Genomic DNA, 24164 nt, shown 5'->3' with positions numbered 1-24164 from the left:
AGTTCGACCTGCAAGGGTGGCCGAATTGGTTGAGCAGGAGATCTCCAAATGGGTGATCGATAGGTTCGAAAAGTTTACCCAAAAAAGAAAAGAATGTAATTTCCTTTATTCCTCGTAGACTATTTTCACGGTTGATCGTATTTTGTGAGTTAATCTTGTTTCATTCTTTGTTCTAAATTGTCCATTTTCATCTTTATGTTTTTTTAAAAACAGCGTCCCACATGTCGTATAGTAACATCTAGCTGTAGAGTAGCTCCTATTTGGTTGAGGAATAAACTATTATTTCTTCATATAGCACCAAAGCCAAGCATGTCCTCTTGTTTTAGAGTTTTCCTATGTTGGATTCCAATGAGTATTATATTATCCACGCTCTAAATATCTAATTCACATTGGCTTAATTAATGGGTTCATGTTTCCTTATATAATCTTGGAAAATTCTCACCCAATGAGCTAAAACTTCTAGATTTTGAATCAAGTTCAAGATCCATCTTTCTTCAATTTAAGGATCACTTTTCAAATACTAACTGCAATGAGGGAAAAAAACACTTGTATTTGACGACAACGTAGTACATTCGCTGTCGACTCAACTGTTAATATATATGTACTTTATTTTTCGGATTCAATCTTACAATATGCCCCTGGAAAGGTCAATGTTACAGTACAAATGAGAATAACTTTACAACCTTCAAATAATCGCGCAACAATCTAGACGTAACGTGACAGCCCGATTTACATCAATTACACAAAACAGAGAAAAAAAAATTATAATGCAAAACTGAACAGGCGTGATACTCACCTACAAGGTATAATGTTACTCAATCTTTTCCAAAACTTCCAACCTGGTTTTTCTTTTCCAGCCTTTCATTGTAGAGACTAGGTTGATTAGACCAACAATCTGACCTTTACTGTATTCCTGCAACATTTGAAAGAACAAATCATCTAAGGATATTGTCGAATAACAAGACTAACTAGATTTTGCATTTAGCTTTCTGTACCGGATGAGCACGTGCCCAGTGCACAAACTCGGTTTCCGGAAGGTAGTAGGCCTGTTCAATGAAGTTACATGGAAGAGTAATGATGGTTAATAGTGATGGAGGTAGGAAACCAAAGTAAGGAACGGAACAATGAGATCACTGTTTGATTGAGAGAAGGCGTTGTTACAAGCCCCTCTTATACGCACCTTGATGAATGTTTCAACTATCTGCAATTTAGGCCTCACATCGACACAGATGAAATGCTTCAAGCCGTTTATCAATACCTGAAAAAATTTAGAGGTTAAATTCTGTTTCAGTTGAAATTTAGCGCAAGTAAAAATTGTGGAGGGACTGGAGGAAAAGAGGATCCTTAATGGTAAGCTGAAACCTGAAGATCTAATGACATAAGAGCTCGTCCTTCATCAGTACACCTCTTCACCCGAGATAGGCCTTCAACGAGAACTTCAGCAACATTATCAACTCCATATTCTAAGAGGAGGTCTTGAACCTAGATATATAAGAGGAAACAATAAAGAGCAACTTACACATTTCTCCTCTTTCTCCAGAGATTTTTCATCTATCATTCTAGCATAGAGGAAAAGTGTTTTCAAGCAATGTGCTGATACATTTACCCGCTTGAGTGGAACATAACAGAAACATTATATTATCTTAGTTTAGGTGATCACGGTAGGACATCTAATCAGAGATGAACTACAAAAACAGGCATTTCAACCATGCTAAGACAAACTCCATCAATTCAATGGAATTAGAAGAAATACCCTTTAAAATGTACTAGGGCAGGATCGCCATAGATTAAGAATTAGATATGCCAGAAAAAACTTTCGGCAGCTCAAAATATGCTAAACATTATTATTTATTCATTTCATATATGCACAGATGGGGTCACACAAAACCGAGGAGAGTAGGTTCTCCGCATAATTATACACCTTTAGTCACGGTAAAACAAGAACGTCAAGTGTCACATGTTTGCCAGTTTCTACCCCTTAAGTTTTGACATTGAGAGGTTGAACAACATAATCATTATATCAGCTTACCATCAATCCTTTCTAGACAAGGAGATTGAAACAGCTAAAATTAAACTTTGCATTCAGAATCTCTACCGTCTCCTAAGTAACATAATGACAAATGCAAGCAATCTGCCAGGATAATATACACTTAGATCACTACCCTAAAGCCTTCCCATCAAGCGCATTGCATCTAGGACTAGGCTCCATAAAAGCAAAACAGCTGACATACAAAGCAACAAGATAATAAGAAATTATTATGTATTAGAAGCACAGTAATTGTGCCTCTTCAACCAGCAGAAGCAAGAAAAAGGATTGGAAAACAATAATTTGATGCAGGAGCAAGAGGGTCATATCTTATTGTGCAAATGACTATTCCATGACCTCAGTTTCATATGATATGTTGTAGCCCCCACATGCTTACCCTAATATCCTTAGTGTATTTTTTTTGAGAAGGTAAGTAATATATAATTTCCCTAGTGTACTTTTGATCTCAGAAATGAGTATGAATGATCTAACAACAAAAAGAGAATGAAAGTTGATCATCCAGATTCTGATGAAAGAATAAAATTATTCATGAAAAATGTTTGAGCAGCTTCTTCAATATTAGTTCATATAAAGCTTAACCACCAAATTTCACTCCAACAGTTGGTAGTCAGTACCTCCTTCTGAATTCCTCCATGAACAAGCCTTGTTTTATAATGCTTAAATTCTCCAAGCAAAAGATCTACATATCTGCAGCAATGGAAGTGGATCAAATTGGGGGACACATGGATGAATATTGACGGTATTTTAGCAATATGAAATGTCAAACATCTTTTTTTTGGTTTGGCGCTGAGTGAGAGCAAGAAACCTGACGGCCAATGCGACAGAAAATCAGTTACTGTGGCCAAAACAACAACAACAAGCCCAGTATAATCCCACAAGTGGGGTCTGGGGAGGGTAGTGTGTACACAGGCTTTACCCCTACCTTGAGAAGGTAGAGAGGCTGTTTCCGTAGACCCTTGGTTCAAGATTAGTATACTGTAGCCAAATATCGTAAAGTACCAAGAAATCAAATACCAGAATACATGATTGTAGGTTATTTTTTCAATTAGTAAGCGCCAAATTTAAAAGAACAACCAAATCTCAATCCCAAGCTAGTTGGGAAGTGCAAAATTCAGGAAAAGAAGTTAAGATATGCTTGTACGCAAATTAGATTTACTGTTCTTACTGTGTCTAGAATGATATTCCCATTTGAGAAAGCTTGTTAGCTTTGTTTTGGCTCCCACTTACTTAACAGGGGCCTTATTTGACTATGAATCAAAAATTGTAAATTCTAATCCTTATTGCTATAAATATTTCTCTATTCACCACCATCCACGTACTTCTGTTTAATGAATTAAACATCACCCTTCTCTCAAAAATAGAATTTTAACTTTTCTAATTAAGAATTATTAGAATTAACTATCTCAAAAAGTCAAACCGATTGTTCCACTCCTTAGAAAAACTATAACTAGTTAGGAAGTGCATAAGAGAAGAGACTTCTATACAATTTTGTATCTTCAGTTTCTACATAGGGCAGCCACAAACAAAAGTATCTAGTATGGTAAAATTTACTATCCCCACAATATACAGATACAAAATCACAACACTTCCAATTATGTCTATGTCCCGATTTAACTCAACAAAACTTGGTTTCTTTGTTGGTTAATCTAAAAGTTTCCTGACTTTTACCTTTTTGTTACAATATTAAACACTATTTTTTTTTTAATTTTAAATTAGTGTGATCCCATTTTTCTATAATGAAAAGTATCTCACAACATTCTGTATCCCTATTTTTGGGCTCCCACTTGTTAAAATCAGCCAAGATACCTGCTATCACAGATCATCAAAGGAATGGAAAATCATATTCTTTTAATCATCTTATCAAATATTATATATCTCAAAAGCTTCAAATAAGATTATAAGCAGAAATAGAGGTGCCAGAACACGAATCAACTCCGGAGAGAGAGAGAGAGAGAGAGAGGGGTAACCAGTTATAGACAAGATTAACGTACACAAAATCAGCTATTTGCCTAGTGTATTTATTTAGTTGGGCTTATTTGTCCCTGTAGATTCTCATGATAGTTATCTGAACTTTGTTAGCTGCCTAGTATTAAGCTTATCTTTTGCCTTTTTTTATTGGAGCTAGCAACTTTCATTACTTCTGTAACTATTCTGCATCTTCTTCATGCCATCAATGAAACCAATTACTTCATTAAAAAAAGATTAAAGAACACAAAAGGTCATATAATTTAATGTGTCTTTGATAATAATGAAACATTAAACTATGGATTTCCTCATATACTTTAAACCATGCAAGTCTTTAGGTGTCTTTGATATGCTACATGGCAAGTTTTTAATATAGAAAAGTGAAAAAATGTCAAAAATATCTGACACAAAAATGTTAAGAGTTCACCCAAAGACATCTTCTCTGCACAGCACGTTGAATACACTTTCTATCTTAAGCGATGAAACCCAACCTTAATAACACAATTTAAGTTGCTGTTTTGCCTAGCTCTTTTCTCAGTGACTATTGAACACTTACCATCCTCAACTTCCCAGACTTTCTAAACGCCCCCCCCCCCCCCCAAAAAAAAAACCCCTCCAATTATGACGAAAAACATGTCACGCTAGATTTCATCAACCATTCCAAGGATTTGAAAGGAAGAAGACTTTGGTACATACCCATTGTGCTCTACTCCAAGCTCTTTCACCTCCCATTTAGCATTGGCAATTCGATCAACATACCTGCTTAAATAGTTCCCAGACAACACTATTTTAAGCACTTCAGCTTCGCAATTGTCTTGTTAGGTCAAATATTAATTGAAAAAACAAATTACAAGTAATACATAGGTAACCAATGAACCAAGTTCCAACATTTGCTAGGAATTCAGTCTAAGGCAAGTAACATAAGTCCTAGAACTGAATCTTATTTTCACATTTAGTATAAAAAAACAACACATACCTGCCGTGGTATATCTCGAAATTCCCATTTTCCTGTATATTAGGGTAGTACAACTTTTCCATGATTTTTGTTACTATTTATTGCATTTTAGCACAAAAAGTTACTATTCTTTTCTTTTTCTTTTAGAGGGGAAAGCGGATTCAACATCAGAATCAAAGCATAAAGATCCATCAGTTGAAGAAGCATTTCACAGACACTCAGATGTCATGTTTCCCATAAAAGGCTAAATAATACTCCTTCCGTCCCATTCTATATAGAGTTGAGTGATATAGAGTTCAAGGTGTTAATTTGACATTTACATAGTTTACTCGAGAAAACATCATAATAAAAAGTTCAAAATTTGAATAGTTATATAAATTTGAATTCTTGAAATGAAAATTTGTTGACAACGATATTAATGGTTTTGGAACGTCACAAATAGCAAGACTGTCCTGTAAATTAAGACGGAAGTGTATTATATAAAAAGAAACTCTATGACTCAAGAGTTGAATAATAGGTAGCACAGACACCAACTTCTAGGTTGTGTATTGGAACCATCTGGAACTCTGACCCTGGCAGCTGGCCAACTTTTCCAGCACCAATCTTTTACTAATAAAAGAAATTTCATTGTGATGCTTTACTCTTCAAACAAAGAGAACTTAAGAATAGTTAATTTGATCCTTCATAAAAAAAATCATAATAAAACATCTATGCTTCATTTTATTCAACCAAGTCCTATATTGGAGTAGAGAAGAAAAGACTTGCTACTTGATTCAGATATTCAATATGCGTTCTTCAATTAACATGAAAATCTTTTTAATTTAAAACGTCATAAAAAAATTCGCGCTCATTGATAATATTACTCTATACAACTTTTACAAATTTCAAGAATTTTTTTGATAACTGAGAAATCCCTGAGGGCTAGCTAGTGCACAATTCGAAACTCGATGGATTATGGGTCCGGCTCTCTATGCTTCTCCATTTAAATATCACTCTTTTGTTCGCAGCAGGGTTCAAACTCGTGAGGTGCACCTAACCCCACATATCACCTGTTGCGCTCTTACTACTAGACAGAGTTTTCCCGTTATTTCTTTTTGTTATAGCTTCTATTGTCCTATATTTGGCAGATCTAGTTACCTTACAGATTTATCCCCAAATTGCCAGAACTTTCATGTCTAGGTCTTCATGTTTCACGCATAAAAAAAATTAGGGTGGATCCTCTCTCGAAAATCTTAGGGAGAATCAATCATCAATATTTGTCACTAACATCCCCATTACAGACCAAAGAGACAAGATGAAGAAAAAATCAGAGCATCATTCAAATTCTTAACTATACAGACAAATGAAAGCATAAAACTGCATCAATCATGATTGGAAACAACTCTCAAGGAAGTATATCAATATCACTCACCTTCATAAAGCAACGCAAGCCAGTTCAAATTCTTAACTATACAGACAAATGAAAGCATAAAACTGCATCAATCATGATTGGAAACAACTCTCAAGGAAGTATATCAATATCACTCACCTTCATAAAGCAACGCAAGCCAGTCAACAAAATATAATAGAGCAAGGACATATATCTCACCCATTTATGTGGAGAAGTAATCTAGCAGTTGTTTTATGAATATGATCTACAAGGTCCGGTACAGCATCCACCTATGAAAGACAAGAATGGAACATTTCTTCACTAAATAATTTTTTTTTTTTTTGAAGTATCAAATGAAACTACAACAGCATGAAAGTATGTCCTCGATCAAACCTGACACAGCCAACAACATTTCATCACTTCAGGACATACAAATACTTTGAAGAACCAATTAAACACTTGGAAGTCCTTATGTACCCTTTCTATTCTTCTCTACATTAAATTGTATCAACTATCATTTCGGCGTGGTCATGTTAGTTTTACCAGGAGCCCACACCACTCTTCCCATGCAGAGTGAAGAAATAGCTCACTTCAAAATTCTAGATACAACAAAAATTGCAATAATTACAAGGAAATTATGTTACAACAGGTAAGAGACATACCAAATGCACATAGAAATCCTCAACCAGTGCCCCGTTATTTTGAAGAAGCATTGACTGAAGATGTGCTTTAGATCTATGCAATAACCGAGCAACGACATATATAGTGTCAGCACCTGCACATCTTTCCTGCAGCACAATATTGATAGACATTCAATCAACAAAGATTCAAGATGTTAAATAAAAATAACTATACATGAGAACAATCTGCAGATGATGCGCACTCTTCTAAAGAAAAGGAAAGATAAAATTACATCCATAATGCTTTTAAAGGAGATTTCATGTTTCTTCTTTTAGACTGTTTCACCCATTAAGTATAAATTACATAATTCTACATGAAATAAACCAAAGAAGTTACGAAGATGAAGGGCTTGACTCAATGCCAAAAGAACTAGATATCGTCCAAGATCATGTAAAATGACCATAGTACATACGCTTAATCGATGTGGGATTCTAAAACCCTGTTGAATTACATTATCACGTCATCAATCTTGACTGTTAGAGATGGAATACTTTAAATTTTTAAGACACCTCCTCACGGGCTGATCTAATTCTCTGTTATTTTTCTTGGGTCAAGCATGTGGAAGTATTTTGCGAGAATGGTTGGCAGTGAGACTTGAATCTAAGACCTCTGCCTGCGCTGATACTATGTTGAAAATGAATCTAGAGTCGAACTCAATCCCAAAAGCTAGCTCAAGTGATGATGATTAAAAACATAAAGAGACAACAGCTCATACACTTAGCCGATGTGGGATTCCAACATAAGCAAGAGGAAATGTCATATTAGCCATATCAGTTGCTTCAGAATGGAGAGTACAGCTTGGCATTGGTAAAAGCTTACATAACAGAGCATCGCAGTTGGGCTAATCTGTCAAAGCCTCTTTGCAAAGGGAATTGTCATTTACCGTACCTATCACAAAGGGCTCTCTGTTCTAAGAATTAGACAGTTATCACCACAAACGTATGAAGCTTTTCTGATAAAGATCTTGTTTATAAAGTATATAGATTCAAATTCCAGTTAGTAACCTTGAAATTAAAAGGGGAAGAAGTTACGAGAATACAGTGAAAGAAAAATCATCTGTATATTAGTCTTAGTAAATCAAGTATAATAGAAAGCTTGAGCATACTTGAATTCCTGTGTGCAATTACGAGGTTAGTAGTTACAATCCTTTTCTGCTTACGAGTCAAAATTTAAGATGAAATTTACAGACTGAAGATCGAGCATGATACGCATAGGTAACCAATTGCCAGATACCAGGATAAGGTCTGAACATGAAAGACCAACTCATTATATAAAGCAAATAAGCAGGCCTTCACTGACATGCAAAACTACCAACTCTACTTGGTAAGAGCTGTTAATTGCATAGTATTCAGGTTTTACACTTACAGTAGGTTCAGTGTCTGTCAGGAGTCTTGTTATTCTAGTTAGAGACATGTATATCCGTGCACCGGTAAGTGCGAGATTTAGAGAACATCTAGTTCTACAGAACCTCCTATTAGTGTTAGAAGACAAATTATTTAGTATTGAAATAAAACGGACCTGAATAGAATAAGATGGATACAAAGGATCACATAGCCAACCCCAACTAAATTGAGATCATATTGAAGAACATTTTTTCAAATTGCGGATTGGGGATTTTAGAACTTGGTTTAGCCTTCGGCAAGGCAGTTTTTATGATTATACTGAAGGAGGTCACCATAAGATAATCTAATAAGATTCTGTTTGGTAGTTCTAAAACTAAAATAGATCGGATATAATGTGATCTTGTTTCATAATCTAGACTACAAAAGCAATCTAGTTCTAGTTTCTTCTTATTTTGAAATAGCATTTGATCCTAGTTTGGCGATCCAGCTAGTGAATTGATTGACCTTGACTTACAAACCAACAGTCTTTCATGATCCAGAGCTCCTGTTGAGGAAAGGACTATACAAGCAAAGGGTGTAGATTGTAACAGGAGCAGATTTCAACACATCATTATCCATTGCCATCCATTTGACAGTTCAAGGTAAAGCCAGCAGTAAGGTGAAGCATTCATATCAAGACATGCCAAATATTCGATAGCAACTTGATCATGAAGTTTTAAGATGGAAATGAAATTAGGAAAATTCAATTGTAAGCTCATTAGTTGTATTCTCCCAAGAACATATTTTTTTTATAACCATTTATTTATATAAAACTCTGATCCTAACCAATAACCTTTCAAGATTTAGAGATCTTTATGAGGAAAGGACTACACAAATGAAAGGAGTAGATTGTAACACATCATTATCCGTTGCCATCCATTTGACAGTTCAAGGTAAAATGAAGCCTGTAGTAGTTTAGACATAACAGGAAGAAAGGTAAAGCATACATATCAAGACACGCCAAATATTGGACCCAACTTGATCTTGGAGCTTTAAGATGGAGATGAAATTATAAGCTCTTTTTTGGTATTCTCCCAAGAACATCCCAACCCGCTTGTCTAGCAAGAATTGAGGAGAAAGGTCAGAGAGCAAGCAACATCTCAATTGACCAAGCAAGTAGCAACGCCAGTACAGTTATCTCACAGAAGTGGACCAGATATTTGGAAAAAAACATATCCCATAAACCATAACTTTTGTACAGAAGTACCTTAAGTCCCAAGGATGCACCAGTTAAGTAGCTTGGCGGGCTGGTAGGAGTGACATCCATGTGAGAAAATGATGTGCTCGAGCTTGAGGGGGGAGAGGAGGAAAATGATTGAGACTGGGGTTTCATCCATTGGTCACAATCCTGTGTTATTCGTGATAATGCAGTCTTAAGCCTATCTGGGGACCATGAGAGAAACAGGGCTTTATAACAAAATATTTAATATCATACAAGAAAATTGAATGGAGGAGGAAAAGATTTAAAAAATGCAACAAAAGAATGAATCATAAATAATTCCTTTTGAAATTATGGGAGGAAGTGAACGAATAAAATTACTTACACGACAGAGTGTCAGTCACAGCCTTTCCACTAGGATGAGTACCTTGCTGACCAAAGGTCTCAAAGACAAAGTGAAAGAAGATCCCAAACAATTGGCAAAACCCCTGTTGAGAAAATTATATTCAAAAAAAAAAAAAGAGAGAAGAATACAAAAGAAAATCACCAGGCAGAACGAGTATTTATTGGAGATCAATGACATCTAAAGGCAATAAAAGTACCTTAAAAAACTCAACATTAACAATCTCTAACTTCTGAATCAACCTCGCATATTTATCCAATAACCTGTGTTGCATTTATGTTCAGCTTGACAGAATTCTTCATCATCATAATCAGCATATCCAAGTATGACCAGTATTTACCTCAGGAGGCTAAGTGATGATCCTGTTTGCGCTTTTATTTGTTCATTGTTCCAATGTGAAGAGCGATTTCTTGAGTGACCAGGTTTAGCAATCCGGCTAGGTAGTTGGCTATCTTCGTCAATAAAATCAGCATGAAGATCTTCATTTTCATCTTCAGATAAAGAAGCATTCCCATTGACATGATTTACGTCACTGTTTGTCAAAGAAGAACTCTTATCAAAAGAATCCTCATTGGAGTTTCCACTTTCTTGCGTTGCAGATCCATTAAGCAAACAAGAGTCCAAGTATTCCTTCGAACTACCATTTAGTTTTGGCATAAATGGGTTTCCGCCCTTGAGCCAAGTTGAAAATCCATTCCTCTTAGAGTCAGTTTGGATAGGATGTACAGATTTACGTGGCAGTCGAGCATTGGGAGAGGTTTCGGATGAAACTATCAAAGCTGCTCCATCACCAACAAGCCCAGCAAAGCTTACTACTTCTATTGTCTCCGGTGGCAATATCAGCCAATTCTCCTTTTCCAGCACCATCTTGAGAGCCTGTATTAGAAAAGATATTTAAAATCTTATCACGCAGAGGGTGCAAAAACACAAACGGGATAACTCTAGTGAAGGGTCTTTAATGATCAAATTGCTAAATCTGACTTAAATGACTTCGTATAAAACATACGTACATGAGTTAGGCTGCATAACCAACCAACTTTTGTCCAAACACTACACGAGCGCCGGTACAGATGATGAACATTTTCATGAATTTGAGGTTTACTAATGTCATTATAAGACTTAACAAATCAAATACGAATGATGCTAGTTAAGATTGAGCTTTGACTGATTAATGTGTAGAAATGTGACTAACTCACAGGCAAGTAAAAGCTTAAACAATTTCTTTTTTATACAAATGACAAAAAACATATACAGTAAATTGAGGGTCTAACAAATTCTTAACATATTGCAATTGTCCATATCTTTTATGTCATGAATTTCCACAAGTCATTCTTCCAAGTAAGAGAAGTACCCAGCCTAAGATCATTTATAGGGTATATCTTCTATACACATGCTACTTTATCAAATCTTAACAAAAGCATTGCCTCTTCTCATAAAACTTAAATCGATCACAAACGTGAAAATATTTTACCCTTTATTACAACTCTCATCCCCCACCCCTGGGGCTGTCAAGCAAGCAGTTCTACATAATACTGGTACAAAGGCATGCATAAGTAAGTCTAACTAAAACATTTAACTTACATAAATATTTTGCCGATGGAAAGCAGCTAAATAACTTTCACAAACAGATTTGACTTTCTGCCTGAACTCAACTGCTTTACTCCCACAAAATGCTTCCCCAGCAAGTACAAAAATGTTTAAATCTTCATAAGTTATTAAGAATTGATGGATGCTAGCAGAATGAATAGCAGGTGAAGAAAGCAATACAGCTGCACGACTTGTTGTAAGTTGCCAAAGATTCTTTCGACCCCTGAGTAATGTATGTGAAACAAAGGTCGTGGCATCTTTCCTTAGCTGAAACCAGGGGGATCCACTGCTTGATGCTGTGCTTCCGTCATCCCTTGCCTCTTCAACCCTATAATTTATATTGGACGAACCGTGCATTGCAGTGTCGGATGAAACAGCAGAAGTAGGTAGTGGATCTTCAACGGAGGATAAAATTGGCGCTCTCTCTATGCTTGGTGACAAAATATCATCCTGTTGTCAATCACAAGAAAATTTGGTAAATGTGTCCACTCTCCCTAGTCTAGTGTCTTAACCGTTTCCTGATATATCAGCAGGGAAAAGAAAGAGAGGCAAACGGCTTGTTTTAAGTAAGAGCTCTGCAGACTTGAGCTATTCCAATGCAGCTCAAACATAATAGATTACTTCATTACTATCCAAAATTTCAAAGAGGTCAAAAGACACATAAGTGGCAGAAAGAATGCCACATGACTGGCCTTCACCTTAAATTTACTGAAAATTAACCAAGCCATCTTATCAATGAACGTAAACTGGTCCAATCCAGTTATCCATTCAAGCCAGTAACATCGAAATCATAATGCACTAGCTTCTTTACTGAACTCTACCATAAATATTCCCTTTTCTAGATACAACCGGATAGAACCCTAATACACAATTTACAGTCAGAAGACAGATAAGCATTCACAAAATTCAGGCTCAGGAAGGGAAAATACCAACAACATCACATAGCAAGAAAATCTTGAAACTGGTAAGGAGATGGAATTTTAGAAAAAAAGATGGGGACACAGAATTGCCATCATAAGAAAAGATCCCATAATCTACGGAAGAGCATAACCTTTGAGAAAACTTAGCTCTTCTATGCTTTGCAGCTAATATGATAACTTTGTACTAGTCAATAGAGAAAGCTTAGGACTTAGTAGGGTACAGCATGATGCCCAAGAAGAGACCACATGTACAGATGGAATAATTTACAAGGTATACCTATGGTCTCCATGAACTTACACATTTGAACGTAAGACATACATGAAGCACTTAAGAGCTGCCAGAGTAGACATTAATAATTACTGTATATACCTTATCCTCTGGCTGGAAGCTCTGTATTGCATGATATGAACACATCAACCTAAAAAGTACAGCTAGTGTTGCTAACAAGCATTGCCTGAACTTGGATTCGGGTATCTGGGTGCACAGATCACTATATGTGAGCCTGAAAAATGGGGCACAAACGACAAATCAAGAGAGAGAAGAAAACCACAATAGTGGAGGAAGTCAAAAGGCATGAAATATACACCTGCTTTGCACATTGGTTTCCAAATCCTGCAAGAAGAGGAGCTGTCGTTAGACAAATAAAATAAAAAATTAAAGCTCTTCAAATGTCTCCCAGCAAAAAGGGCAGGCAAAACTAGGCTTAATTCTATTCCTTGTATACCTAGTACTTTAGCCATATATCCCCAAAACTGAATACAACACACCTCTTGTACGGTAGTCTTCATCACAGAGTGGGTTTCAGATAGAACCTCCTGCATAAAGAAACTCTGTATCTTCTCAGCAAGGCCAGCAACATCTCCAATAAGCGCATAAGCATCAACTACCTGAAGATCAGTACAAACACAACAATGATGGATAGAAGAACCAGAATAACTATTTCAAAGAAGAGAGAGAAAGATGCACCCCTTTTATCCCAAAACATTTAGTACAAGTGAACTAGTTCAAAATCCAATAGCAGTTGAAGCAAGAACTTTTAAAGTGGTGAATATCCCACCTGGCAACAAAGTGTGTGTGTGTGTGTGTGAGAGAGAGAGAGAGAGACTCCCAAAATTTCAAGGCACCATCCAACTTGAATAGTGATTCCAGGAATTGAAAGAACGGTTTATTTCTGCGCTTTTATAACAACAGAACTAAGGGGGAAAAGAGGGAACGAAGAATAAGAGAGAAGCAGACACAAAATTGATTTTGAATACACTAAACAGGAGCAATCTGTCTCCTCATCCTCCCTCTAATTACCAATCAGTACTCTGGACGGAATAAATTTCATGATACACTTTACCAAATTTATAGCGTGTAGAAGGCTGCTTCACTCACAGTTACATAGTTCTCCTCTTTGAAATCCTGGCACACTCCTAGTAAAAGTGAATCCAACTTTTGTAGAGTCTTCCCTAGCCAAACCTGCAAAAGTTTTTAGAATATCAAAGAGCACGATGAAGCTGTTCACATAGATCAAGACCACCACAAGAAAGGATGAGAAAATCAACCACACGGAAACTGAAAGGGAAAAAATTAGGTGCATAAAGTGTACACACGATAATAAGTCAAAAATGAGGAGAAGATGAGCAAAAGAGTTTGTCAAGAGTAAAAAGAAGTGTTTCTTTATTTAGATAGCGGTCTAACTAGTTACCTCAACCCCACGGCTCATCTCTTGTGCAGCAGAAAGCTCCGAAAGTGTGTCCAAAATTTGTAAATATTCTGATAGTACTTGGAACGCCTGTAAGTTCAGCGTTTGAGCATGTATGCAAGAATTATATACCAAACATGAGAAGCCATAAGAAAGAAATAATTTCACTAGGGGAAGGGAAAGAAAAAGAGGGAAAGAATGTGCAAGATGTCATGCTGCCCTAAGTAACATCAGAAGTTGAGTGGAACCTTTGAGAATCTTCCTTCCTCAACAAGAGTTTCAAGAGTTGATTGCATGTCGAGTGCATGACGCAGCTCATTCAGGAACGGAAGCACATCCTGCAAAGGGAAACAATTCCTAAAAGGCCTCAAATACATACCCAAAAAAAGGGAGGGAATTCTAGCCTGTGTATTGGAAAACAAGTGGTACATCATAAAGAGAGATGAACAGAACACCCCTACCTGAAAATAAGAAAAGGAGAGCAATTTGATATACATACATACAGTGATATACATTACATACATATTTTATATATATATACACACACACAAAAACACATTTGTCCGTATATAGACACGTGTATACAGAGAGAGGGAGAGAGAGTGTGTCTGTGTACTACAATCATCTGTTGCAAGAAAAATGCAAGTGCCTTTCTCTTTTCTCCTCAATGTGCGTGTGCATGTGGTGCATGCATGTGGTGCATGCATGTGTGCAAATTGGCCAATCAGCAAGTTTCAACAGTAGAGTGCAATACATATCACCACCCAGAGATAGCAAAGCAGCTATACCGAAGTTCTAAATTTGTCAGAAGAAAGTGGAGAGGAGCTTAAGGAAAATTTAGGTTGAGAATTCTTAGTAAAGTTTGTGCAAGTGGAAACACATAAAATATCAAGATTTTTCTTCAAGAATGCAAAAGGATTACAAGATCATACAATTTATTTGAAGCTAATTTTACGATGGGAAATACTTTAATGAAACATTTCCAGGAGAAATGTGAAATTCTAACCATTGACCACGAATGATATGGACATCTCATTGTCAATATGGAACGCAACCGTGGTCCTTTTAAAACACAATTTTCTTAGTTCGGACTAAAGGTTATACATATGCTTGTTTAAGAAAAAAGGGGGGTTGGGTGGGGAGAGCGGGAGCAATAGTATCATACTGATTTGTGAAGGAGTTTAAGCATGGGAAAGTACCAACAGTGCTTGTTTTCTTTTAGAATTAGTGGAGACAATGAGATCCCTTGACACCTCGTTCCTTGAAGAAGTTAAATGTCTGCGACCATTCTGCAAAACTCAGAAGAACAAAGTTTGGTAAACAGAGATGAAGCTGCTTCTTTAAACCAAACTGTTATAGAAACTATTAGAGGTCATCTGGTTGGTGAGACGAGGGATAAGAATCCCAGGATAAAATGTGGGATTATTTTATCCAGCTTTTGGTTATGGGTATTAATTAGTCCCGGGAATCATTTTGTAGTAAAATGGTGGGATTAGCTATCCCATATAAAAGGTGGGATAGCTAATCCCACGGGATATCCTTGTATATCCCATACCCCTAACCAAACGAACGCTTAGGATTAACTAGTATTATCTTGATAAAGGAAAACGAAAATGGTGATCAACCGCTAATAGAGGTTGCTACTATTAGGAATCTTTTCACTAGAACAACAAAGAAATTTCAATACAACCAATCAGCTGCTTACCATGCATATGACATTTGCAATCTTCAAGTCTCTTTCCAGTTGTCGGACAAGATCCATTCCCTTCACTGCCAAAATAACAAGAGATTCAGAAAGTAGAAGGAAAAAGCCCCCATGTTGACCAAATGATAATAACCAAAATACTACTATTCTTTTGCTATTTGGAGACGTCCCAAATGTTTAACATCAATAATATTATTTTATAGATTTTTCACAAGATTAGCAATTCAACGAGCCCCCAGAGCTTTGGTTCAACAGCAAAGCAGGGGATGCATCGTGAGACATCACGAGGTCGAATCATACTGGATAACCAAGTCAGACTTTTAAGCAGAAAGGTCAGGGACGAGTAGTCCATTATTCGTCGAGTTTCGAAGCTGGAAACAGCAAATATCTCAGTTATCAAAAAGATTTAGCAATTCAATGAATTTGAACTAATATCATAATAATTCTGACAAGAAAATTTCACACTTAGACTTACATTTTAACTATTACTTTAATATTTTCTTCCTCTTTACTTTTCTCTTCTTTCACTAAATTTTCCTCGACCCTTTTCCCCTTCGCTTCTGCTTATACAATATACAAGCTAATTAAATGTCAGATCCCATGCCTAGTCAAGCGTTGTCAAATTTTGGAGGAGCGGGAATGATAAATTAATTATGTAGATGAGACAGAGACCAGCAGTAACCTTTAAGCACTTTCAATGGTTCCAGTAGATTTAAGTAAATGGCACCAAGAATAACTCTTACCCATTACTTCATGATGCTCCATAACATGGCGTGACAAGCGTTCAGAAATTCTGTCCAGCTGTGCTAATCTAAGAGCAGCCTACAGTTTAATACAAAGCAGAATCATTTTGGTAATATTGAAGCATTCATTTATACAGTTGATACATGTCTCATAAAAGCATACTGGTAAAAAGTTCTGGGGCTCTTTTATCCATGACAAAGCCAATTATAAAAGGTGGTCCCTATGTTTCTATTATGAGTTGCTTTTCCCATGAAACAAGAATTACTGACAAAATAGGAAAGAAGCTGAAATATGAAATGGATTCAATTCCATATAATAAAGGCAAAAACCAGGAAAGCAAGCTCCTTCAAGTCACTGCAGATTACCAACTCAAACGCCATCAAATAATATCAACTACTTTTTACAACAGATAAATGTGAAGAAAACTAGTACAAGGTCATAGATAGAGTGGAACATTCAACTACTATACTCTACTACATGCACCAAATTGCAAAATATTAGTAGCATACTTCCAAGCTTACCCTCTTTGCATGCAGACAAATAACAAATTGCATAAGAAACAATCTTCAACATGCCTGGGCCCCCAAACATAGAGAAGAAATTCAAACGAGAATAGAACTCATTTCTAGTCCGCTTTTCTCCAGTTTTCACAAGATTTTGCTCCGATTTTCTATTGAGATGGGTCAACATGTTTAGTGAAATGTTAAAATACTTTACTAGTCAAAATACTCAAAAATAACACAAGTATAAAGCTTGCTTAAACAATGCGCATGGACTGCATATTTATGTTGTCTACCCAGTTTACATCAAGTATATATACAGTAAAAGAGAGTAGCATCAAGATAGTGGACAGTTTAGAGCCATGTCCTTTGACAGTTATTCTTCTTTCTTTAATAAGAAAAAACAACTCAAATTGATATCAAAGGAATAAAAGATGAGTACATGTCATCAATGATCAATCTACGTCGAATAACAAAGTTTCCCAAATCTTGTGGAAGATTGTAAGAGATTATGCAAGTGGTAAATTGCTTTACAGTTTACACACAAAGAATGGAGGAAGACTGCTGTACCCAAACATCTCGCTGCGAAAGAGACCAATCAAGAAAAGATCTGAGCTTACACTCCTTATCCAAAAGGGAGAGTTCTGGGCTTACACTCTATCTAAAATTCAAATGCGCCATAGAATAGTCAATAAAACACCTTGCAAGAGAATTTTACCATTCATTGTATCACCAATTTGTCCGTCAAACATTAACTAACTGAATATGGAATCCCCTAAAAATTGCCAAATGATCCAAATGATCTCTGCCACAATCCGCTTGCAAAAGGAAATGTCTAAACAACTCAGTGGGACATTATTATTCTTGCAAATAACATCCAAATGGCGACGATTATTCTTTTTTTTACCAAGAAATTTGTTTTCCAGCTCGATTTTTGGTCTCTTTTTTACCAAGAAATTTGTTTTTTGGATTTTTTCAGGCCCCAGGGCCTAGCTCAAGTGGCAAAGGGTGGTGGATTTGTGTCTTAGGTCACAGGTTCAAGCCCCCACACCATGCAAAGCAAAGCCTGGTATTTAAGTGGAGAAGGGTAGAGGGGCGGGCCCATTATCCACCGAGTTTCGAAGGCTGCGGTTGATCCAAAGGATCGGCCCCAGACGGATTTTTCGGTCATCAAAAAAAAAAAGAAATTTGTTTTCCAGCTTCAATTTCGGGGGATAATGGCTCCCTCTACCCTTCTCCACTTAAATACTAGACTTGGTCCCCAGCCAGGATTCAAACTCGTGAGGTGCACCTACCACACATCCTGTGGTGTATCCCCTTTGTTGTTGAACAAGAACTTTGAGGCGCATGAGGACGGTTATGCCTAAATTTTGTGGATCTGTCACTGGAATGTATCGTTACTCATAATTGGCTGGATCACTGGATCTAAAACTAGTGTATACTGCCATGAGCCTATTGAACCAAACATAGATCAAGCACCACCTTCTTTTATCAGCCAACATAGATCAAGCACCACCTTCTTTTATCAGCCAACAATTAAAGGTGACTGTTTCTTTGCCAATATAGTAATCTGACGCAGATATTGGTACATATTTGCAGTGGAGGTAATAAGTTTCAGATTCTTCATAAAGCATAAAGCGGATAACAATTCTTATATCTTAAAAAAAATACTCTTTTGCTAATTGATATACAGTTAAATAACAAACAACAATTAAACTTGTACAATGACAAGCATATGGCAAGTAAAATAGAGGATTCTCCCTCAGCCACCCAAAAGAAAGAATTGCAGTAGTACCTGTTCTTCCAAGTAAGCTAGTTCACCATCTTCAGATGGAATATGCTCCAGAATATGTCCGACAGGATCAAATTCCTACACGTAGATATCCCAGGAACCATCACGAGAATTGAAGTGATATGGATTGCAAATGCTCAAGTACGGAGACAACAAAGGGGAAGAAAAGAAGATAAACATTGAAGCAACTAAGGGAATAAAAAATAGATCTCCAGCAGATTGGCAATGGAGGAAGATAACGAGTATATGACATAGCCAGGAATCAAGATGTATGCTGTACTCAAAGATCCTTTACATGTAGAAAGACAATAAACCATGCATATGCTGCAGTTTTCACACGAATGAAAGCTAGGTTCATTAACAGAACAATGTTGATGAAAGAACTAATAAAAGACATGAGTTATTTGCTGACAGTAGTAATAGCCTAACAGGCAGGTCACTCCTTTCAGTCTAAACCCACACCAAGTTGTAACTAGTAGAAAGTCCACCCACAATTGACATATCTTGTCCACAATTCATAAACACTTGTTTCTCAACCAATGTTAAGTGTGCAGGTAATACTTTCAAAAGAGCAAAGTCTGGATTGAGCTGATGGAAGAATTTTGACTAAGAACACACAAGAAAAATCAAAACTTACATCATGAGGAGAAAATTAGAGGTAATTATCCAATAGCAATCAAACTACAAGCAACAATAACATGACAACATTCAGAGACTGACAGCGGTAACCCTGTTCAAAATTCATGGAAAGAGCTTTCTTATATAAATCCTGGGGAAGAAGAAGTCTGGAAATTACAGATCATATGCTTGGTAACTACTCCAATAATACTCGTGAAAAGATTGGTGCAGATCTTGCCAATATATAAGAAATGAGGTATACAACGACTTTCACAGGCTCATTAGCAAAGGCCAAATATTATCAATGTCAATGAAATCTGTATTAGGATTATCATCCGTATACCAAAGATCCACTAGAGAACGTACAGGACAGAAAGACACGCAACTATAATATTTATTAAGATGCAGAAGGTGAAACCTCTTCATAGAATTCTTCCTCCAGCTCCTCGACAACTTGACCAGGAGGTTTGCTCCCATATATAGAGCTCAATTCCTCTGAGCTTGATGACAGAGCATGTCTCTGATGTGGAGGTAGTCCAGCTAGCACACGTGCAAGTGCAGCAGCGGCTGCAGCTCGTTCAGGAACCTGCAGGAAAACTTTGATCTTGTAAAAATAAAACTGAAGGCGGTTTTTTGCTTAGTCCTCAAAAAAAGAACAGAAATGAAGGCAGAAGAAAATGTTGACAACCTTCACGCAATTTATAGTCCTCCCTCAGAAAGAGAGACTGAATGATTGCATTTTTATTTCCTTTCATGTTTACTAGAGGTGCACATAGGCAGCACGCATGCGACACGTTAATTGTTCTTTAAGTGCTTACACCCCAAAAATTGACAGAATAAGAAAACTTCAGGCATAAGATGCAGCGTACAAATAAGAGAAGTAGATGCCTTCAAGAAAAATACATAATAACCATGCCCTCCAATTTCTCCGAACATCATTCTAAGGTATACCAGCCTTTTTAATGTCACTTTTGCCTATTCCAGTGTGTGGAGAAGAGAATAAACAGTCAGAAATAATTCTTGTGGGATGGCAATGCTGAAATTAGAAAATTGCATCTGGTAAGGTAGCAAAAATTCAAAATATGGAAAAAAGGAGGTTGACTTGGGGTGAGGATACTAGAATATAACAGAGGCTTACTATATAAATGGCTGTGCAGGCTCAACGATGAGAAAGCTGCTTTATGGAAACTGTTATTACTTATTATCATTAAGTATCTGAAAGAGGGTTTTTGCGATACTAAACCGGTGGATTCCCCTTATGGAGCTGCTGTCTGGAAGCAGATTGTTAATCTGTGGGGAGAATTCAAGAATTCTGTTAAACTGAAGGTGGGAATGGGAAAAAATCAGATTGTGGACAGTCTTTTGGTGTGAAGATGGACTGCTTAGTTAAGACCTCTTTCCAACCTTGTGTAGCATTTCTATCAATAAAAACTGTTTTTTAGTTGATTACTTGTCTAACGCTGGTGATAAGATTCAGTTAAGAAGAGGTCTTAATAACTGGGAAATTGCTGAAGCTGGTCTGTTTCTGCAGGAAATACAGTCAATGATAATTGATGATTGCAAGGGACTCAAACAGGTGGTTAGGGAACAGTGGAATGCTTACTGTTAAAAACCTGTTATGACAGGCTGCAGAGAGCATCAGAGAAGTTTGTTGATAATTGGCCTTGGAAAAATGCTGTGGAAAACTAGTGCCAACCCAAAGATGCTTGCTCCGGATTGATTGCCTCGGATGGTGCATGTTTCACTCAAGACTATCTACAGAGGAGAGGTTTTATATTATGTAGCAGGTGTTCTTTATGTGATGTGCTGCAGAAACTGTGAGTCATATATTGTTGCACTGCAATTTTACTTGGCAGATTTGGTCCTTATAATTGAATGTTTTCGGGGTCCACTGGGTGATGCCAGACAGCTCCAAAGATTTGATGATGTGTTTAGCAGGCACAGAGGATAAACAGAAAGCTGAAGAAGATCGAAAGTCCATCCCTTTATGCATCATCAGTGTGGTTGGAAAGAAATAGAAGATGTTTTGAAGGAACAAAGGAGGACAAAGTCCATCCCTTTATGCATCATCAGTGTGGTTGGAAAGAAATAGAAGATGTTTTGAAGGAACAAAGGAGTTGTCCTCTTTTCTGAAGTAAAGATGTATTCAAAATTTATTTTGTTGGCACAAAGGGATATTAGTCACAAACACGAATCAATTTATGGACTTGTTAGGTACTTTTATTTTATAGTTATGTACAAGTCCAAGAATTTTTTTATTTACCAAAGTTTCTTGGTAATTTGTTATAAATAAAATTACCTTACCATTATCAAAAGAAAAAAAGGATACCATGAATGAGAAGCTGAGCATGGGATGTTGTGCCCCTAGCATTCATGTGTGTACCATAACATAAGAGAAAGGAATAGGAGAGGTTTCAGAGGGGAGTAACATGACTTCATGCAACTTAAGACTTGTCTTTCTTTTTTTAGCTCAACTTTTCGACAGCCACAAAGCTCCTGTAGGCATAGATGATTGGTTGCCTTTTGTAGAGAACTACATCTTTATGCAGGCTCGCTAGTTTTTATATACCTTGGGTTCAGAGTTTCTTCCTCACTGTTTCATATAAACATTACTTTCATGAAGGAAAAAAAAAAAAGGGGGGGGGGGGGGGAGGTTATGAATGAGACTCTATCAAGTAGCTGATCTCCAAAGCATTCTATAAGCTTTTCAACAACCATTAAAAACCCCTCTAAGTAAAAACACCATTTTACTCGCAACCAAAAGTACTTCCATATCTACCATAGCTCAACCAAGTCGGCTCAAAGTTTCGTCAAGTTGTTGCCTCAAATTTCAATGCACATTAGTTCACTGCATTCTGATACCGTATATCCAATATTTCAAATAGAACCAACTCAAATACAAGTTTTTATCAATATGTTTACACAAGCGTTCACCAAAACCGTCTAAGAACACCAGTTTCCTGGTAAAAAATTAAACTAATTCTAATCAAAATATAAATTTCATTGTTCCAAACAATGCATAAAACTCAAATTACCCAACACCTAAAGAATAATATCCATTAAGATATAAAGATCACCACTAGGAGCTGATGGCAATTGTTAGGCCACGTCTTTGCCCAAACCCACTGCCATCGACTTGACCTGTGCTCCCTCTGTCACTATGAGCTGCAGTGCCACATAAATTGGGACGGAGGGGGAGGGATTATGAATTGAGGCCTCTATCAAGTAGCTGATCTCCAAAGCATTCTATAAACTTTTCAACAACCATTAAAAACCCCTCTAAGTAAAAACACCATTTTACTCGCAACCAAAAGTACTTCCATATCTACCATATCTGAGCCAAATCGGCTCAAAGTTTCGTCAACTTGTTGCCTCAAATTTCAATGCACAATAGTTCACTGCATTCTGATACCATATATAAAATATTTCAATTATAACCAACTCAAGTACAAGTTTTTATCAATATGTTTACACAAGCATTCACCAAAACCGTCTAAGAACACCAGTTTCCTGGTAAAAAATTAAATTAATTCTAATCAAAATATACATTTCATTGTTCAAAAATTTCCAGACCCCACTAGTGGGATTTTACTGGTCGTTGTTGTTGTTCCAAACAATGCATAAAACTCAAATTACCCAACACCTAAACAATAATACCCATTAAGATATAAAGATCACCACTAGGAGCTGATGGCAATTGTTACGCCACGTCTTTGCCCAAACCAACTGTCATCGACTTGACCTGTATAACAATTCTGCTCCCTCTGTCACTATGAGCTGCAGTGCCACATAAATTGGGACGGAGGGAGTACTAATTGGCATCCATTGTCAGAAATGACTTAAAATCCTGAATCCGCCTATGAGACAACATTAGCAAAATAAAATTGTAAGAATTACCTCAGGACGATCGGAAGAAGAAGGGAGGAGGCCAAGAGATCTAGCGGAGCGAACGGAACTCAAAATCTTCTCTCCAACTTTAGACAAGTCCATACCACCGTCGCCGTAGCCAGCTCCTTGAGAAGAGAAGAGCAAAGAACCTAAGAACAAAAACCTAGATAACTCGAACCCACCTTCGCTCAATTGACCTTGACCCCCATTTAAAAGAACCAGTGGAATTAAAGGAAAAGGCGGAGCAGAAGAAGAAGAAGAAGAGTTTGACTGCATTTCAATCCAAATCAACCCCTTTCGATCTCATTCTTCCCGAGATCGGATGGATCAAACTACTGTGTGTCTGTGTGTGTTTTAGAATGCCTTCGGCTCACTCGCACTCAGATAATGAGATCAGAGAGCTTAGCATATGATTAGTTGAATGTTTGGAAGAAAAAAGAAGAAGAAAAGTGGTCTCTGGGCAGAAAGTCTGAAACAAGCTAATGTGTGAGCATTTTGAGTTCTTGACTTGGCTGAGCCAAGACAAGGCTGGTGGGGGTTAGACTTTTTTGTTTGGTAATTATGGTGGTGACATGAGGAGAAAGAAAAATGTAGTAATTAGGAAGATGGCTCGGGACTTTTAGGCTCGTCCTTGTTATTTATTAAGTGTAAGTGCAGTCCATGATCAATTAGGCATCGATTTAAATAAGTTACGATTAGTTATATAAATTCGTATTATCTATCTCGCTATAGGTGAATTTATTTTATAACATAAGTTATGT

At 36.8% G+C, this 24164-nt stretch overlaps 1 protein-coding gene across 1 annotated transcript; it reads right to left on the bottom strand.

The window, feature by feature from the left end:
* Positions 1 to 530: 530 nt before the first annotated feature.
* On the bottom strand, positions 531 to 23865 carry LOC104250056 (uncharacterized). Its single transcript, XM_009806590.2, has 25 exons — positions 23413 to 23865; positions 19934 to 20101; positions 18901 to 18975; positions 16605 to 16683; positions 15862 to 15926; positions 15356 to 15445; positions 14405 to 14494; positions 14160 to 14246; positions 13847 to 13930; positions 13237 to 13356; positions 13056 to 13081; positions 12839 to 12971; positions 11543 to 11998; positions 10302 to 10837; positions 10161 to 10224; positions 9944 to 10046; positions 9607 to 9782; positions 6999 to 7124; positions 6556 to 6626; positions 4709 to 4771; positions 2662 to 2734; positions 1363 to 1482; positions 1181 to 1258; positions 996 to 1046; positions 531 to 913 (listed from the first exon to the last, which is right to left on the bottom strand). Exons 1-25 carry the CDS (start codon positions 23677 to 23679, stop codon positions 812 to 814), a joined length of 3303 nt encoding a protein of 1100 aa, XP_009804892.1. The 5' UTR covers positions 23680 to 23865; the 3' UTR covers positions 531 to 811.
* Positions 23866 to 24164: the final 299 nt, after the last annotated feature.

This window comes from Nicotiana sylvestris, chromosome 11 (assembly GCF_000393655.2).
Source record: "Nicotiana sylvestris chromosome 11, ASM39365v2, whole genome shotgun sequence".
NCBI classification, from domain to species: Eukaryota; Viridiplantae; Streptophyta; class Magnoliopsida; order Solanales; family Solanaceae; genus Nicotiana; species Nicotiana sylvestris.
Note: the sequence above shows the minus strand (reverse complement) of the source record. Positions and strands in the feature narration are given on the sequence as shown.

Bases quoted from the DNA above. Each gene is read 5' to 3' on its own strand.
- LOC104250056 (XM_009806590.2), bottom strand. From the start codon at position 23,679: ATGCAGTCAAACTCTTCTTCTTCTTCTTCTGCTCCGCCTTTTCCTTTA. The intron at 18,976-19,933 runs GTTTCACCTTCT...ATCTACGTGTAG, and splicing joins AGGAAGAATTCTATGAAGAG to GAATTTGATCCTGTCGGACA. The intron at 14,495-15,355 runs GTACTTTCCCAT...TTCCCTTTGCAG, and splicing joins AAAGAAAACAAGCACTGTTG to GATGTGCTTCCGTTCCTGAA.